Source organism: Gossypium raimondii, chromosome 12, assembly GCF_025698545.1.
Source record: "Gossypium raimondii isolate GPD5lz chromosome 12, ASM2569854v1, whole genome shotgun sequence".
Classification (NCBI taxonomy): Eukaryota; Viridiplantae; Streptophyta; class Magnoliopsida; order Malvales; family Malvaceae; genus Gossypium; species Gossypium raimondii.
This window is the reverse complement of record NC_068576.1, coordinates 45,840,986-45,860,080: the sequence shown is the minus strand read 5'-3', so window position 1 is coordinate 45,860,080 and position 19,095 is coordinate 45,840,986. Positions and strand designations below refer to the sequence as shown.

At 32.6% G+C, this 19,095-nt stretch overlaps 3 protein-coding genes across 5 annotated transcripts; 2 read left to right on the top strand and 1 right to left on the bottom strand.

The window, feature by feature from the left end:
* The first annotated feature begins 1,511 nt into the window (after positions 1 to 1,511).
* Positions 1,512 to 5,437, top strand: LOC105764461 (LRR receptor-like serine/threonine-protein kinase RPK2). The gene has a single exon (XM_012583038.2). The coding sequence runs from the start codon at positions 1,758 to 1,760 to the stop codon at positions 5,139 to 5,141; it is 3,384 nt and encodes a 1,127-aa protein (XP_012438492.1). The 5' UTR covers positions 1,512 to 1,757; the 3' UTR covers positions 5,142 to 5,437.
* Positions 5,438 to 5,606: 169 nt separating this feature from the next.
* Positions 5,607 to 8,214, bottom strand: LOC105764464 (ninja-family protein AFP2). 2 transcript variants are annotated; one of them, XM_012583041.2, is made up of 2 exons: positions 7,048 to 8,214; positions 5,607 to 6,187 (listed from the first exon to the last, which is right to left on the bottom strand). In XM_012583041.2, the coding sequence occupies exons 1-2, from the start codon at positions 7,691 to 7,693 to the stop codon at positions 5,766 to 5,768; spliced, it is 1,068 nt and encodes a 355-aa protein (XP_012438495.1). In that variant the 5' UTR covers positions 7,694 to 8,214; the 3' UTR covers positions 5,607 to 5,765. The 2 variants fall into 2 exon arrangements, with proteins under 2 accessions (XP_012438495.1, XP_012438497.1); XM_012583043.2 differs by having other exon boundaries at positions 5,607 to 6,172; positions 7,048 to 8,207.
* A 5,168-nt stretch (positions 8,215 to 13,382) lies between these two features.
* Positions 13,383 to 18,301, top strand: LOC105764463 (uncharacterized). 2 transcript variants are annotated; one of them, XM_012583040.2, is made up of 14 exons: positions 13,383 to 13,462; positions 13,567 to 13,833; positions 13,987 to 14,180; positions 14,281 to 14,416; positions 14,552 to 14,809; positions 15,023 to 15,096; positions 15,315 to 15,411; positions 16,157 to 16,262; positions 16,362 to 16,455; positions 16,638 to 16,831; positions 16,918 to 17,017; positions 17,099 to 17,215; positions 17,373 to 17,429; positions 17,732 to 18,301. In XM_012583040.2, exons 2-14 carry the CDS (start codon positions 13,617 to 13,619, stop codon positions 17,843 to 17,845), a joined length of 1,758 nt encoding a protein of 585 aa, XP_012438494.1. In that variant the 5' UTR covers positions 13,383 to 13,462; positions 13,567 to 13,616; the 3' UTR covers positions 17,846 to 18,301. The 2 variants fall into 2 exon arrangements, with proteins under 2 accessions (XP_012438494.1, XP_012438493.1); XM_012583039.2 differs by having other exon boundaries at positions 13,390 to 13,833.
* Positions 18,302 to 19,095: the final 794 nt, after the last annotated feature.

Below are 19,095 nucleotides of genomic sequence, written 5' to 3'. Positions count from 1 at the left end.
AAAAAAAGGCTCAAAATATAATTAGGACCATTTTGACAAAACATGAAAATGTTAGTAATCAAATTTGTCATTAAGCCTAGTGAAAAGGAAAGATGTTAATACTAATCAATTTGTGAAAATATTTTTATCACTAATGATTTGATTTAATGATATGGTTTAAATTTTCAAAAAAATAGCAGTTGAAGTGAGATACAACCATCATTTTAATAATTATTACCTCAAATAAAACAAATCCAAATATCAAATTTTCCAAATTTTGTTTTTTTAAAGTATATTTTATGTTACAAATTATAACATATTATGCATTCCTCAGTCAAAATCACTATTCTCAATCTAGATGAATTCTCAAAGTAATAATAATAAAATGCTAAAATATTTCAATGATATAATACAAAATAAGATTTTTTTCTATTATTATGTTTACCATTTTCAATTTACTTACAGAAAAATGAATAGAAAAGAAACTTAAGTTTAATTTATTAAAAAAATGGCCATACAATAAAAAAATATGGAGATGAACAATGAGATTTTGGGCATCTAAGAAAAATAGATTTGTTTATAATTTTATTTCCTCTATCCCAGTAAAATGTGGCCTTTTTAGGTTCAATATTTTAAACTTTGATTGTAATTATTTTAATTATTTTATTTTTTATAAAATATATTTTAAAAATTTCATTGATTTTTATAATATTTTATTTCAAAATTTTATTGAGAGTATGAAATCTTTTACAAGTTTAATAATTTCTCATAATTATAAAAATTAAATATATTTTATATTTTCAAAAAATTAAGAATTTTCAAGCTTTTTTACAGTTTTCTAATAAATTTATTTTTCTGGATTTTGGGTTAAAATTATAAAATTTCAAAATGACACTTTAGTTATATTCAATGACACTATTAAGTCTATGAATTAATGTGCAATGTCATACGATCGTTAGTTATTATTTTGTAACATTTTATAGTTGAGTGGTCAAAATGAAAACTTGTTAATAATTGAGTTGCTAACTGTGTAGCTCACTTAAATACTTTTTAAGAATAGTGGCTTAACATCCCACGTTGATATCCATACCAAAGATAACAAAGATGTGACTTAAATAACCAATTTCAAATAATTAAGTGATTAAATTGTAATTTTTATAATTATATGATTAAAATGTAAATTTGTTAATAATTAAATGATTAAAAATGTAGTTTATCCTACTGAAAAATATAATAAGTATACAAAATTATTAAAATGTTAAAAAATTGATATAATAATCTTTTTATAATTTTTTTAGAAAATATTAGAATTTTCTTTTATACTTTTCGTAAATTAAAAAAAAATTGATAAGTAGGAAATATTGGATACAAAATGGGCCCCACAGTCCGCCTGGTCTTCCAAGGAGCCTCCGTGTGTTGATGGACGGTTATGATGTATTAATTGACCGGCAGATGGACCCCACCTCGCTCACCCGTTAGTCTGCGTGGGCCACACTATCTTGCATAGAAAAAAAAAAAAAAAAAAGAAAAAACAGAGCTTTGCTCAAGAGTAGACTCAGACTTTCTTCCTTCAACCCCATCAAAGAAGAAGCAAAATAAAAAACGCGTTTTTCTCATCCAAAGACCTCCCCATTTCCTCCAAAAACAAGCACTTTAATCAAATGATTTTTGCCGTTAGGAAACAGAGAGAGTAATCTTTGGTCCCTTTGGGGGTGGATTCTTTCTTTCAACAACAGAGATATCATCTTCTTTGTTTTTCTAACCAAAAAAGAAACACCATGAAATGCTATCTGTTCTGTAAAGATTTGATCTTGTTTGTGTTTCAACTGTTTGCTTTCTTCTACTTAGCTTCAGGGAACTTGGCTTCTGAGAAAAGAATCCTGTTGGAGTTCAAAAGCTCTGTTTTTGATCCTTCTGGGGTTCTTTCAAGCTGGAACTCTTCAAACAACCCTAATCACTGCTCCTGGTTTGGAGTTTCATGCAATTCAAGGTCTCAGGTCATCTCCATCACCGTTCCTGGTGGTTGTCGTGAAGTTTCTGAAGGTAACTTTGCTCAACCTTGTTCTTGTTCTTCAAAGCTGTCTAAGTTCCCGTTTTATGGTTTTGGATTGAGAAGAAGTGCATGTTCTAAGGGGAAATTAGTGGGGAACTTGTCACCTTTGGTTGGGAAACTTACTGAGCTTAGAGTTTTGTCTCTTGCTTTTAATGATATTGGTGGTGAAATTCCTTTAGAACTATGGGGTTTACAGAACTTAGAAGAACTTGATCTTGAAGGGAATTCACTTACTGGTAAGTTGCCTAATGAATTTGTGGGGTTGAGAAATTTGCGGGTTTTGAATCTTGGGTTTAATGAACTCGAAGGGGAGATTCCAGGATCTTTCTCAAGATTTGTGGATTTGGAGGTTTTGAATTTAGCTGGGAATAAGCTGAAGGGGTCTATGCCTAGTTATGTTGGTAGTTTCCACAAGTTGAAGGGGCTTTATTTGTCTAATAATCAGCTAAAGGGACCGATTCTCGAGAATTTTGGAAGTAATTGTCGGTATCTAGAGTATCTCGATCTGTCGTGGAATTTCCTAGTTGGGAGTATTCCCAGTAGTTTGGGGAATTGTCCGCGGTTACGGACTCTTTTGTTGTTTTCTAACATGTTGGATGGTGTTATTCCTAATGAGCTTGGTCAGCTGCATAAGCTCGAGGTTCTCGATGTTTCTAGAAACAACCTTAGTGGTTTGATCCCCATGGAGCTTGGAAATTGTGCTCAGTTGTCGGTTCTTGTCCTTTCTAATCTCTTTGATCCCGTGCTGAGTGAGCAGAGTTCAAGTGAAGAGCTTTCATTTCGATTGCCACTTGCTACTACTGATGAGTATAATCATTTTCGAGGCTCCATTCCCATGAGAATTACTACCCTTCCTAAGCTAAAAGTACTTTGGGTGCCGAGGGCAAATCTTGAGGGGAAGTTAGCAAGGAATTGGAGCGGTTGTGAGAATTTGGAAATGGTGAACTTAGCTCAGAACCGCTTCAGTGGGGAAATATTTGGCGTGTTTAATGGATGCAAGAAACTACATCATCTGGATTTGAGCTCAAACAGGCTAACTGGGGAGCTTGATGATAAGCTTCCAATTCCCTGTATGACACTTTTTGATATCAGTGGAAACCTCATGTCCGGATCGATCCCCAAATTTAATCAAAGTGTATGCCCCGGCTTTTCCTCCTTGAGTTATGGACTTCTCCAAACCCGTGATCCAGCATTTGTGTATTTGTCATTCTTTGCGTATAAAACGCGGCATGCAATGGTTTTTCCTTTTTCTAGTTCAAAAGCTGTGTTGATTCACAATTTTGGTGGAAATAGCTTCTCCGGTTCACTCCCAGGGCTGCCGGTTGTACCAACAAGATTGGAGAAGCAGATTGATTATGCATTTTTAGCTGGTGGGAACAAGCTCACTGGATCATTTCCAGGAAGTTTGTTTGGAAACTGTAATAAGCTTCATGGGTTGATTGCTGATGTTAGCAAGAACAAATTGTCCGGTCATATTCCATTTGGAATCGGTGCAATTTGCAGATCTCTTAGATATTTGGATGTCTCCGAGAATCAGATTACGGGGTTAATTCCCAGATGCTTCGGGTACTTGAAATCTCTTGTTTTTCTTGACCTAAGCAGAAACAAGTTTAGAGGTCCGGTTCCTGAAGTGCTCCATCAGTTGAAGTACCTCAAACATCTCTCCTTGGCAAGCAACAACCTGACTGGTTCCATTCCTTCTAGCTTTGCACAGCTTCGTTCCCTTGAAGTGTTGGACCTTTCATCAAATTTGCTATCTGGTGAGATTCCACAAGGTCTTCTTGATCTGAGAAACCTAACTTCTCTTCAGCTCAATAATAATAAATTCTCAGGGGAAATTCCTTCTGGTTTCTCGAACTTGAAGTCTCTTTCTATGCTTGAAGTATCATCCAACGACCTGTCTGGATCATATGCAGTGAATAATACAGATGTCCGTGAAAAGCCTTTACTTCGTTCACACCATTTATTCTCGCTGTCTGTACAATCTGCTGAAACAACCTTCACTGGAAGTTCACAAATTGGTGCAGCTTCTCCTTCCAGTAACACAATTGATGATCAAAGTCTAGATTCCATTGAGATCGCATCCATAGCATCTGCCTCAGCCATTGTTTCAGTTCTTCTAGTTCTAGTCATTCTCTTCTTTTACACCAGGAAATGGGTTCCAATGTCCAGGGTTCAGGTTTCTGAAACTAGGGAAATTACAGCTTTTGTTGACATTGGGGTTCCATTGACGTATGAAGCAATTGTCCAGGCAACAGGGAACTTCAGTGCTGGAAATTGCATTGGGAATGGAGGTTTTGGTGCTACGTACAAGGCTGAAATAGCTCCGGGAACTCTAGTGGCAGTGAAGAGGCTTGCTGTTGGAAGGTTCCAAGGTGTTCAGCAGTTCCATGCTGAGGTGAAGACCCTTGAAACAATGAGGCACCCTAATCTTGTAACCCTAATAGGTTACCATGCCAGTGAAACGGAGATGTTTCTCATATATAATTATTTGTCAGGTGGTAATTTAGAAAATTTTATCAAGGAAAGGTCCACAAGAGCTGTAGATTGGAAGATTATTCACAAGATTGCTTCGGATGTAGCCCATGCACTTGCATATTTACATGACCAATGCAATCCAAAGGTTCTGCACCGGGACGTCAAGCCAAGTAACATATTGTTGGATGATGATTGTAATGCTTATCTGTCTGATTTCGGATTATCAAGGCTTTTGGGTAACTCGGAAACCCATGCAACAACTGGTGTAGCCGGCACATTTGGATATGTTGCACCGGAGTATGCTATGACCTGCCGTGTATCCGAGAAGGCTGATGTCTACAGCTATGGAGTTGTGCTTCTCGAGTTGATATCAGATAAAAAAGCTTTGGATCCTTCTTTCTCCTCGCATGCAAATGGTTTCAATATCGTCTCTTGGGCCTGCATGATGCTGCGACAGGGTCAAGCAAAGGATGTGTTCACGGCAAGGTTATGGGATAGTGGTCCGCATGACCATCTTGTACAACTGCTGCACTTGGCCATTACATGCACAGTTGATAGCCTCTCAGCAAGACCAACTATGAGGCAAGTTGTCCGTCGGTTGAAACGAATCCAACCTTCTTCGGTAAGATAATCTGGTTTCTGGGTGCATACTATGATCTTGTAAGGAACAGCTTAATTGCACAAACCATAACAGACTTGTAGTTTGTACATTCGCACCAAAAATCAAAATTGTCATCCCCTGGCTGAGAACAATCCTTAATGATCTGCACAAAAATAGCAGATATGAATTTTGGAGACTGCTATATAAATGTATTTCAGTTCTCTTTGCTTTGGTAGTGCTGATCAAGGCAGGTTTAGTATGTCAAGATCTTTACTTTTATAGTGCTAACCAGTGTTTAAAATCTTATGAAATATTGGGTATTTTTACTTTTGTGGATCCTTTTTTAAGGTGTCAAGATTTTTTACCTTTTTTGTAAAGAATCTTTTATGATATTTTTCTGGTAACAAATCCACAGTTTTTTAAGTAAATCCCAGAAACCGTAGCTTTAAAACTCCAGCTGGCAAAGATTGAACCAAATGGTCAAAAGAAGAGGCATTGAAAAAAAAATCTCCTACGAGACATCAGGAAGCAAGACTTTCACTTCTTAACATATTCCAAATAGAAAATGAATGTTTTCCAAAAATTGTCACTTTAAATTTGTCCCTATTACACATCCCAATGGGCAATTTTGTGAAGGGATGACATCAAAGTCCACTAGAAAAATGAAGCATAGTTAGGATTTACAACTATATGTCTAAGAGGGTGATCGACATCACCACCACCTGCATGCTTGACAAACTCAGCTGGAGATAGAAAATTTCCATGGCACACACACATTATCCTCACTTCCTCTCCCTTACCATACTTATATAGAATGCCTTCTATTCTTTTCCCATTTGGACCATCTCCCTTGGTGAATACGCAAGGCATGTCTTCCATCGCACTCCCTCGTTCTTTCCCTTTATTTTCAACCGTTTTACTCAGTGTTTCGGCCTCAAGTTCCGGAGTATGGCAGGTGTCACTTGTTTTTTTCCCTGAAGAACATGCAGCCTCTTGACTACCTTGATCTTGCAAGGACTGGATGCTACCGGAGCTTCTCGCTTCACCACAACTGCCTGCTCCTGCAATGCATGGGACTATAAGAATATGAAAACCAGCTGCTGCAACCAATAGCTTAATCACAAATAATCAACACCGATGATCAACATGGCAAACGTTAGGCTGGTAGCTATTAACATAGGAGTAATCGAAACAAATTTGGCATCTATGGGCCAAACTTAAAATCTTCCACATGTTGCCAAAAAGATCGATCAAGCAGGCTAAAACCGTAAAGTGAAACTACATGGAAGAAGTAGGAGAAACTGATACGTTTCTCCTCCAAGGTGCAAAATATCTGCTGATTAGCTCGAGTGTGTAATTCAGGGTATGCAAAACCATCACAAAGTATGTACAACAAGTCCAAGTAGCAGTGAAAGGAACTTCAATCAAGGATGATTTCGTCCATGAGTGCTCTCTTATTTGAATATCCAGTTATTCTAAATCCCATGATTTTTATGTTCTTTAATTACTCATAAGCACATGGTCATAGAGAAAGAGGAAGGAGATCTGAACTACATCCTTGGCCTGCACAGCGCCTGTACTTGTATAGTAATAGTAGTATGGTACTCTTTACCGGCTACAGTTCATTGAACTCCAATGCACTAATTTTCATCAATTTTCAAATACGTCTAATGCAGCCTAAGACTAGTGAATCATTCCAAAGAACAAAATGTTTACAATCCTCAACTTCAAAAGCCTAAAAGAGAAAAGGAGATCAAAATAATAAAGATAATGTGACTGCAAAATGATGCAAGGGGAAATGCCACCATCTCTCATCTGAAGTCAGTTCCAATTCAACTATGAAACTAACAAAGCCACTATTATCTACCCCAAAATCCAAGAATTGAAACTAAATGCATGTACAATATCCTATAGATGATAGTGTTGGAGAAAGTACCTTGAAGAGCTTTATTTTCCATTTCTGACATACTAGAAGAGCTTCTTCCTAGTGATCCTATAGAGCCTTGTGAAGTGATCTGCCTTGCAGATGCAGCCCGACTCTGCAATCCAAAAGGTGGTCCAACCCCAACATTATTGGCTCTTCCAGGTTGCTTGTCTTCCTCTAACAAATTCACCTCCATTTTCTCTCTCGAACTCCTTTGCTTCTCACTTCTTCTCCTCTTGGCTTCCATTCTTCTTAGACTTTGCAATTTTTTTCTCTTCCTCCACTCTTCTTCAGTCTCGGTGGGCAAAGAAGAGGTTCTAATCAGTGTTGGGTAAGGAATCGTTGGTGGAGTATTGTTGGCACCTTCTTCTCTAGATGTTGGCATTGAACTAGCAATGGAGGATGACCTTATCAACTTCTTTGCATTCTTATCAACCCCAAATCTGCCTCCTAATGATAACCCAAGATTCAGCTCCACTTCTTCTTCTGCTTCATCTTCTTCTCTTTCACTTGTTATTGAAGCTTGGGTTTCAGTTGACATGAATCTTTGTAACAGGTCCCTTGGGTATTTCTCCATCTGCAAAGAAAGATTGCTCCTTTCTTTGCTGCTGTTAATTCTTATGTTCTCATTCGTTTCTCCCATTGTTGATGGAAACATAACGCAAAGAAAAAAAAACCCAACAAAGAAAAAAAAAATCTTAAGCTATTCTCTGTCTATGTGACATAACAAAAAACCAGATTTTGATCCAAGTTAGCCTTACCAATATGCATAAACTTTGATTATTTTTACACCAAAGTTTCCTTTTTTTTAAAAGAAAAATAAAGAATTATGTAATACAAATAAGAGTTAAGATTGAATGACAAAACTCCAACTTGAAACCAATATCAACTCAAAAAAAAAAAAATGGTTCTTGCTCATTTCGTTACACACAAAAAAATTGTATATTAAATGAAGTCGATTTTACAAAAAAAAATTAAAAAAGAAGAAGAAGAAGGATGGTCAGAGAGAAACAATTGATTGGGTGAAGAGAGCAAAATGATTGAAGAGATTCAAGAGAAGTAGAATGAAGGAGAAAATTTAGAGGGTTTTCCTTTCTTTTTTATTAATGTTGAAAATGGAGTAAATGAGGAAGAAATATTTAATTATGACGAAAATACCCTGATAAATGAGATGGAGAAAAGTGGCGATCAGGAGAAGCACCCGAGCGACACGTGGTATACGATTTAGATAATAATAGTTTAAAAGGGATTGCCTTTTTAACGTGTTTTGGAAAACAAGCTGGCCGGAAAAACAAAAAGAAAACAAATTGGGAGGGGATATAATAACACGTGTAATTGTATAAAATGAAGCAGGGAGCTGCAGCTACGTGTCGGCTTCAGTTTAGGTGTCTAGGAATTTGCCACGTGGTTTCCTCATTTTTTAAAATTTCTCCTTTACCAATGATGCGAATTAATTTTTTTTTGATAGTATATGTATTTTTTAAATTAGTTAATTTTAATTTTTATATTTTTTGAATTTTAAAATTTTAGATTTATTATAAAAATAATAATTAAATTTGTTTGATTAAATTTAATTATTATTCTTTTATCATGTGTACAATTGTACATTTAGTTCATATTCTCTAATTAGATTATTCTAAATTTTATATTTTTCAAATTTTAAAATTACAATTTTAACGTAAATAACAATTGTTAATCAATTAACTAAAATTTTACTAAGTAATATGTAGAAATAATAAATTAATATAATATTACACATAAGATAGTATATTTAAACCATTAAATTTTGAAAATATCAAAACTCAACTTAATGATTTACCTATATTTTTATTGATAAAACTAAAATTTTAAATTTTAAATTTTAAAATTAATAAAATAAATTAACAAAATTAAAGTATAAAAATAAAATGCGTAACTTTTGGTAAAGTGTAAAAACTAGAAGCAGAATTAACGTACTTGCTCATAAATTATTTAAATTTTATTAAAATTAAATTTTCATTTTTATAGAGAAAATAGATTGAGTTATTCATAATTACACTTTAAATTTAACATTCATCAAAATTTCAAATCAACAAAGAAAATTGACATTAAATTAATGATTTAAATGATTTTAAAAATCTGTTTGTGATTATTGAGTAAGATTTTTTGTCTTTTTGGTAAATTATAATATTAAGGTAAAAGTCGAACAATAAATGCAATTAATGCGACTGAAGCCCAGGTCACATTTAGGCTGATGAATACCCTTAATCATCAGATGATCACATGAGATTCAGTATTGAGTAAAATTTGATTTTGAACAATTCCAGTTATTGTGCAAGTTTGATTTAAGTACATTAATATTTTAAATTATAATAAATACTAACATTGATAAATTTATAAGGTGTAATGATTTTTTGGCTCTTTGATTTTTTTTAAAAAGTTATTTTAATTTTAATTTACTTTTTTATTTTTAATCTTTAAATTTGTATTTTTTATCAAATCAGTTTAAAATAGATAAAAAAATTAATGTTTGTTAATTTTGTTGACGCTGCATACACATGGCCACATGGATTATATATCAACATTTAATTATTTTTAAAATTTAAAAATATTTTTATAATTTTAAATAATTTTAATGATTTTAATTTTAGAATAATTCTTATATATTTTTTTAATTTTAAAATTTTAAAATTAATTAAATGTATAAATGTCATCCACCTTATAATCTACGTCTATGTCAGTAAAGTTATAGAACTTTAATCTTTTTCATTGGGTAATTGACAAAAATAAAAGTATAAAAATAAAAAGTTAAAATAATTAAATAATGCTAATTTCAAGGATATTTCTTTTTAGTCGATATTTATAAATGCACATTAATTGTATTTTATCTCATTAATTTTTTAAAATGAATTAAAAAGGGGAAACTGGTAGTTAGTATTTTCCAAGAAAGTAAATAGATAAAGTTGGAAGAGAATATAATTAGGGAGGACACGTCAATGATGTGGACATTGTTTGAAAGATTCTCCGACATAAAAGGAAGACACGTGTTGACCTGTTAAAATGCAAAAATGGACACTACGTGTGGGACATGTTTGGTAATATCTAAAATCTGAACTGCGACGACTTGGGGGGTTTCCGGTTTGTCTTAAAAGAATCCGATTTCAGCTGGATAAGTATATTATTGATTTAAAGGTTAATCTGAATTATACCTCATTTTTCAATATCATATTTATAGTTTACCGCAAGGCAAAATTAGACCAATTTACCAGTTGAAACGTGGCATAATATTTGTTAATCATCTTCCTTTATTTCTTTCTTATTTCCACGTGGATTTTGTTTTATTTTTCCTCTTTATTTTGTTAAAAATTATTTTTTCCAATTTCTTCTTTATTTCCTTTTTTATTTTTCACGGGATCAATCTTTCTTTCAGATTTTTACTTTGTTTTTTCTTCAAACTTTTCATTTTTTTGTTTTTGTTATTTTGTTTCTCCTCTCTTTGTTTTTCATACTATAGACCCAATCACCAGAAAACTCATGTTTACAACCACCCCTAGATTCTGGGGACAATTTTTTTATTTTTTTTATTTTGTTTCCAACCTCAATTTCGGTCTCTTTCACATTCCGATTCAAAATACACCAACTAATTTTTCTAAAAACAATTTCTTTCACCATCTTCTTTTATTCTCTAAAAAAAAACTTTCGAAGTGGAATGGTGAGGGGTATTTTTTTTTCCCTAAATTTTAAGAAAATCCAAGCTTGGAGGGTAAAGAAAAGATTGAATCTCAAGATGAGGCATCATTTGTTTCGTTTCTTGGCTTCACTGTAGAGTATAACCCCAAAGACTGTGAGTGCATAACCAAACATTTCGGTATTAGAGACTGTTGTGACGAGAGATTGTTGGAGATGGTGATGATTTTTTGTTGGTGATAATAATAAAGATAAGATTTATTAAAGAAAATATCAAGAGACCAATTTTGGAATCTACAGTAAACTTGATGATGATAATGGTGATGGTGGAGTAGTGCTGGGGATGATGATGATAGGGATGATGAATATTGATGACGAGGGAGAAGTAACAGACAAAAAAAGGTCCACTTGGAAATAAAAGAGGAAATCTTAAAAAAATATTTTTAACGATTATGTCATGTGTCAACCGTTGATTAGTCCAATATTACCACATCACTTTTTGTAACGTTTGGGGTAAAATGGTTAACAGAATAAAACCATTGGTATCAAAATAAGAGAAAAAAACCATGACTACTAGATTGAAGAATAAAGTATAGTTCAAGTACCAAACTACATATTAACCCTTGATTTAAATGCATGAAGATTTTGATGGTTTGTGTGTATTTTGACTATTTTCCCTAATGTATTCACTTTTTGTAACCATTCTCGTTTCTTATAATAACGCCTACCCCAACCAAATGACAATCAACATCTCAAGCTCCATCACAGTTCACCTTGTTAAAACCCTCATCAGGTTTCCTCCATTTATCAATTGTTTCTGTTCGTCTACTTTCCTCAACCCTCAGCTCGTCTTTCTCCATACGCTAAAACTCAACCACCCCATTCTTGATTTGTTGGATCGGCATCTTCGGATTCCTCCTTTCGCCTTTGAAAACAGGCCATGTAATTTTGTTTTCCAACGCAAGTTTGTTGTCTTTAATTTTCACTTTCAACAATAGGAACGGTCTCTTTTCCAAATTTTCTCTGCTAATTACACTTGGGGTGAGATTCCATCGGATGGAATCAAAAAATTTTTGAACTAATTGAGTTGATAAATTATATTTTAATAGCTGAACTCAATTTGATTTTTTTTCAATCAAATCGAGTCAAAAAAATTTCGAGTCGAGTTAATGAATCCTATTATTTGTATTGAATGTTGTATTTACATGAACCGATTATTTAACTAATAGACGAAGTACAAGATTATTTAACTACATAAACAATATAATAGTTTTACTTTTAACTTAATGTATAAATATTTATCAAAACGACGTAATTTTATTTTTTAACTTAATAGTTTTGACTTTTAACTTTAGAAAATGTAAACATTTATCAAAAGAACGTAGTTTTGTCTTTTTTTATTTGGATTATCGATAACTTGAATTGTGTAATTTATATTCAATTAAACTGAACATTTTAATTTTTTATTCAAATTTATCGTAAATTTTTATCGAATTTTTGAATCAAATTAAATTTTACTCACCCTTAAATTGTAGGTAGAAGAATAGGAAAATTATGTTATTGTGAGAGCAATTCCACTGACGGTGGGGTACATTATGTTATTATTAAATATCTTTTATTTTATTAAAACAAAAAAACTAAAAATATGACATTTGAAAAACATTTCAAATTTTAATTTTATCATTCTAAGAATTCTGGTTTTATAAATATACTTTTATATATTTTCCTCGAGTGTTATAATTTAATATAAATTAAATGTAAGTTTTCGTATTATAATTTAATATAAATCTAATATGGATAGCTCAACGAGATTACTTTCAACTTTCATTTGTTTCTTTGTTAAGCTTGTGTCATTATAAAAAAAGTTTTTTCTATTGAGGACTTGATTTAGTTGATAAAGGTGGAGGTTCTGAATTTTGAGAATTTAGATTAACTGTATGTAGTTAAAATTTGAGAGTTTTTGAATATTACTATGAGCTTTAATTTGATTAGTTTGTCTAAAATAGTCTGACTTTAATTATTTCTTTTCATTTTAATTCATTTATACTGTATAATAATTTGATTTCTTACACAGTGAAAATTAGGACAATAGTAGTTGTAAACTTAAAAACAAAATTTTTAATAATTTGTTTTTAAATCATAGTTTTAGTGCAACATAATTTTAATCTATACGATTTAAGATAAATAATAAATTTAATTATAACTAAATAGTATATATTTGAATTTCGATTCTAAATTCACATTCTAATCCTTTTAAATCTAGAAGTGTATTCATCATTAATCTTGACATTGCAAACTCACCCTTGTTTCCAAACTCACCCTTAATTTCATAAAAGTATCATATTCCAAAATTAAAATGTTGCTCTAATCATTGTTTGGGATGAACTTCATTTTTTTAAATATGCCATATTTTTTATAAAATTTGAGATTTAATTTTTATATTTCATACATTTTTATTTGAAATTTTCAATTCAATCATTTTAATTAAATTTTCTTTTAAAATTTTAATTAAATTTTCTTCGGTTGATGGAAAATAAATATCTTAAATTAAAACATTTTGACAAAGTTACAAACGAAAATAATGAATAGATTAAAATATAAAAATTAAATCTTAAATTTTATGGTACTAACAACATATTTTAACTTTTTTTTTTTAAGAGTCGAACTTTAAAATATAGTTAGCGAGGTTGAAAGTCAAAACCCTAAATGGAACAGTTAAAACACTGAGAAATCGAGAGAGAGCTGCCGCCGGTAACAAGATGTGCGGAATCGCTTTACTTGTCTCTGGCATTCGCATCTGCTTATCGTCTCTAAATCTCGATTCCATATCTTCATCCTCTAAATCACATCTGGTTTTTTCTGTAGATGATCTTAAAGCTGCTTTACAAAGACGTGGCCCCGATAGCTTGGGCACCATGAAGCTTCTTCTTCCTCTTCATTCTAACTCTTCAAATTCTACTAACTATCGGGTTTCTTCTTTTAACGAGGAATCTCACGTCCTAGACAATGGTTCGGACATGCCTGAATCTTTTGCTGAATTTGTTTTTCTCGGTGCTACGTTGCAGTTAAGGGGAGTGTCTCCTGTTTGTCAGCCATTGATGGATTCTTCAAGGAACGTTCTTGTTTACAATGGTAAAATTTGTTAATTTCTTCCGATTAGATTTTTGGGTTTTGTTTCTTTTGCTATCAGAAATTCAGAAAAAAATTTCAGTTTATGCTTCTTTGTTTTGTAAGGCAGTGAATAATCCCATTGCTTTGTGTTCTTTTCTTGTTGTATGATTAAAGGTGAAATATTTGGAGGAATTGAGGTTGGTATTCACAAAAATGATACTGAAAGTCTTATGCAATCTCTGGGAAACTGCTGTTCCTGCCGTTCCCAGGAACATAGGACAACTTGTGATTTTAATGGACAAGCGAAAGGTTCTATTGTTGATGTTCTTTCAGTTATAAAAGGACCATGGGCTATCATTTACTGGCAGGTAACCCCTAGTGGTAAGTCACTGTGTGTCTTTGTTTAATTTGGTAAAATTTATATTTTCTTCAGGCAATCTGTTACTAATTTTTACTTATTTGTCACAGGAAAGTTCGAAAACCCTGTGGTTTGGTCGAGATGCGTTTGGTAGGAGAAGTCTTCTTGTTCACTGGCCCACCATGGAGGATCCTCGTTTTCTGCTTTCATCTGTGTCACCTACTTCGTCAAGGCTACAAGATTCCAGTATGTAATTGATTCACTGTTAATCCTTTTGAGCTACTCTAAATATGGTACTTTTTTATCTATTGTATGCAATGCATCTATGAACGATCTTTCAATTCAATTTGAATTGTATGGAATAATCTCACTCCGTTGTAGGCTTTGAAGTTGAAAATGGGAGTAGTGGCATCAAATTTTGGGAAGAGCTTTCGTGTGGGATATACAGTATGTCTGTAGATGTGAAAAAATCAGATGGGAGTTTTCATAGTGAAATCAAGAAACATGAATGGACCAATGCTATGCTGAAAGAACTGATCAAATGGGAAAGAGTTTCCATCGAACCCAAACCTGCAGAGTTGAATTTTTCCCATTCTAGGACTTCGAGTGCTGAACTTGACATAAATTCGTCTTCTTCAGGTATGTTGCTCTTGAAAAAAAATCATGCATAAGCATGGGTCTTATTATGGAATTGTAAGAGTTTGGAAATTTTAGGTAGTACGGTTTTGTGGTCTTGTTCCTTTCTTATCACTGAAAGAATTTTCTGATTTGGTTTATTGATTTAAAAATTTCATGATGATATGTTATTGTTTAACCTTTATTTTTATTGAATGGGACCTATTTGTGCTTCAGTTTTGGCGCAGAATGTGTTGACAGCTTTGAGGGAATCAATGTTGCGGCGCATATCACTGTATAATATTTATCAGGTCTAATTTATTGAACTGAATTATAATTGCTGTTATTACATGTTAGGGAAAGATGCGATGGTTTAATTCTTCATTTCTTTATTATAAGTTCAATTTAAGACTAAACATTTGGTCTATTGCCCAGATTGTTGAATCTTGAATAGGCTTTATCCTAGTGGTTAGAGCTGTAATTGTATTTCAGATTTGTTAAATTGTTTTTTGCATAAATGGATGTGTAGGCCCTAAAAGAAACTGTTCCCGTGGCTGTTCTCTTTTCTGGTGGATTAGATTCTATGATTATTGCTGCATTGTTGGATCAATGCTTAGATCCTAATTGTAAGTATTGCTATCTATCTCTTTATGTGTTTATTTCTTGTAATTTAACTTGCTGGAAGTATATAATTTATTTCTCACTCTATCCCATTTGTATTTTGCATGTTAAAGTTGTCTTGTTCAAAGCTTCACTCTGGAAAATTGAGAAGTTCTTAACACCCGTGTTTTCTTTTTTCCCTTTTATTGCATTTAACCAAGAAAATGTTATAGACAACTATTTGAACACCTAAAATTTGCATATTTCTTATCCTTTTTTTTACTCCTTTAATGGCATGAGAAGTCAACAAAATGACAGTTTATCCAGTCATCGAGAGTATAAAATGGTCAATTTTGAACCTATCCATGTGCCTTGAACCGGAAATCTAGCCAGCCAATGTATAATCTGTTGTTCAAGGGATAGATACTATTTACCATTTGGTACTAATTACATCATATTTCTTATGAGGAAATTTTTGTGATGCAATAAAATTTAGTGGTCTTTCATGTATGACAAACAAACTTGTACAATGTTGGTTAGTGTCAAGCGTGACACTCGAGGTGGGGTTATTCTCAACTCTGGTCTAAGCTACTAGTATACCCCATTCACTTTTTTTAGACACAAAAAAGTGATTAAAGGAGTTTAAAAGCTAGATATGGGATGCAAACTACCTCTCTTGTGTGGCACTGAAGTGTCATTATTATTGAGTAAACTGAAATATATTGGTCAGTCCTTTATCTGATGCAATTGCCTTCCAATGTCTCTTGGCAGATGAGATTGATCTCCTTAATGTGAGCTTTGATGGTGAGTCTGCTCCTGATAGAGTCAGTGCAAAAATAGGACTTAAGGAACTTAGAAGGGTTGCACCTTTGAGAAGGTTCAGTGTTAAGCTTCCTTCAAAGTTGCAACTGATGTCTGTCATGATAATCGATGTTTATCTAAGCGTCAAAATTTTTAATTTTGTTCCTTAATACAGGTGGAGACTTGTTCATATCGATGCTGATTTGTCAAAGTTGACATGGGAAACAAAGCGTGTCTTGTCGCTTATTAATCCTGCCAATACGTACATGGTACTCATTTTATTCCATGATCTTATTGATTGCTAGCTTCCACTGAAGCACTTAATTATCTAGTTTTCTTCTGTTGTTTGATATCAAAACATAATGTTGTATTTTCAGCGAAAGTGGAAGACAATGCTTGTAAATGTTCTAAACCCTTACTATTGAATCCCATGTTGCATTTGAACTTCCAGGATCTGAATATAGGAATAGCTTTGTGGCTTGCTGCTCGTGGTGAAGGTTGGATATGCAAAGAGAGTAATAATGAGACTGATGAAGATAAACGTGTCAATTACACATCAAGGGCCAGAATTCTGCTTGTTGGTTCTGGTGCAGATGAGCAATGTGCCGGATATGGTCGGCACAAGACAAAGTATAGGCATGATAGGTCTGTATGGTGTCTTTATATTAATCTCTAATTTCACGGTGGTTTATATCTTTACATATTAAGTGAAATTACTTCTCTGCCAATAGTTGGCTTGGGCTACACAAGGAAATGAAATTGGACATGCAGAGAATTTGGAAAAGAAATCTAGGAAGAGATGATAGATGTATTGCCGATACTGGAAAGGAGGTAGTGCTAATGGCTTTTTCTCGTTGTCTAAGTGGTGCCTATTGCTTTTTATCTTAACTCTTTAATTGTGTTCTTTACTAGGCCAGATTTCCGTTCTTAGATGAAGACATTATTAGGACGCTTTTGGATATTCCTCTTTGGGAGGTTGCCGATCTTGATCAACCAAGTGGAAAAGGTGATAAGAAGATTCTGAGAGAGGTCAGCATATTTCTTTAGTTTACATTTTCCTTTAAGTCAATTGGTTTTTTTCACTTTTGTCAAATTTAGTGATTGCAGTCAGGTTAGATTGTCTTTGCTCTGCACGGTTCTAGTTTTGGAGATTAAAACTGATACTGTTTCGTATGCCTCTTTTTAGGTCGCGCATATGCTTGGTTTGCATAATGCTGCAATTCTTCCCAAGAGAGCAATTCAGGTCCATGTTCCTTCTTTTCTTTCCTTTTTATTTTTTTTTGCTTTACTTACTATTTTCCTTTTTGGGTTATTTTATGTTTTTCGGTATAAGCGTTTAACTTTACAAGAACTTTATATTGTTCTTCTTGTTAAAAGAATTAACTGTTTACAGGGCAATGCTATATATCCCTTAGCATAAAAATTGATTAAGAAATGAGTTCTATCATATGTTATCGCAATGCCTTCTTAGACGAGTTGTTTGATATTTGAGATGATATGTTTCTTGTAACTTGACTTCAAAGTTATTTTGATTTGGTTGGTCAGTTCGGATCAAGAATTGCGAGGGAGTCAAATCGAAAGAACTTTGGAAGTAATCGAGCAGCCAACCAGGCATCTGCAGGAAGTGTAGTAATAAATGTACAATCGTACTTCAGTTGATGTTGTGCTTTGATGATGCTTGTTGGATTCAAAGGCTTTTCTGGCCGGTTTAAATACAGGATTTCCTTCTCAGCAAGTGTTTATGGCGACAACGGTGATAAATTTGACAAGCCAAATGCAGTCTTCTAGTTTATAAAGCTAATCTAACATGCATCACAGGCACTGCTTTAAGATTCCAATGGCATCAGAATACATGCAGGATCCTTGTTTTTCACATTCTTCTCGAAACCCCGAAGCTTTTGAGAATGAATTTCACTGGTTGCTGATGATGATATTCAGGCAAGGCAACCGATGCAATCTATGTTGCTCGAATTTGTCAGATATAGGTATGTCTTCAACATGAGTAGGTTTAATATTTTTTGTAAAAAGTATTTTCATGTATTCAGAAAACCGATTCCCAATTGTGTGTCAAATAAGAACCGTTTTAGAAAATGAAGAGTGCAAGTTTTTGGTTCATTTTCGGAGAAGAGCTAATCGTAATACTATATGTTGTGCTTGATTCTAGGTTTAATGGTGTTTGAACAATATCCTATTATTTGTTTTTTTCCCTCCCTTGATAGTTATAATATCAATAAATAAAAATTAAGTTATTCTTATCATTATAATTATTATTGTTATTATCAGATTTAGCAATGTTTGATGAGATACGAAACATGAAAAAGATACATAAGTACGGTTTGAATATACAAACATACAAACATGTTAAAGTTTATATAATATAAATTATTAACATAACAAGTTACATAAATATAAAATGTTTTCAATATGATAGGATCATTTATATATATAAGGGTAAATTCCATAGTTAGTTAACTTTTTTTTCAAGTATCTGAAATGAAAAGTTTACAATTTAAGCATCACGTTATATAATTCGGTCATTTTGTTACTCTGTTAAAATTATAAACGGCAATTTGATGTGGTAATTAAAAATCCAATATAATAGAAATTAAAAAAGTCGATATAATAATAAATTTAATCTTCAATTTTTACATATTATATCAATTTAATCATAATTTTAAAAAATAATATTCAAAATTTACAAATGGTTTCAATTTGATCTTAGTTCTAAAAATTCAAAAATATATATAAATATATTAAATATTTAATAATGAATTCAAATTTTATATTTATATTTATATTTATTTAATTTTATAATATTAAATAAAATAAAAATCCTCCACATTTTTAATTGCTACATTAGTTTATTGTTTGTGATTATAATAGGAGTGATCAAAATAATTGAACTAAAT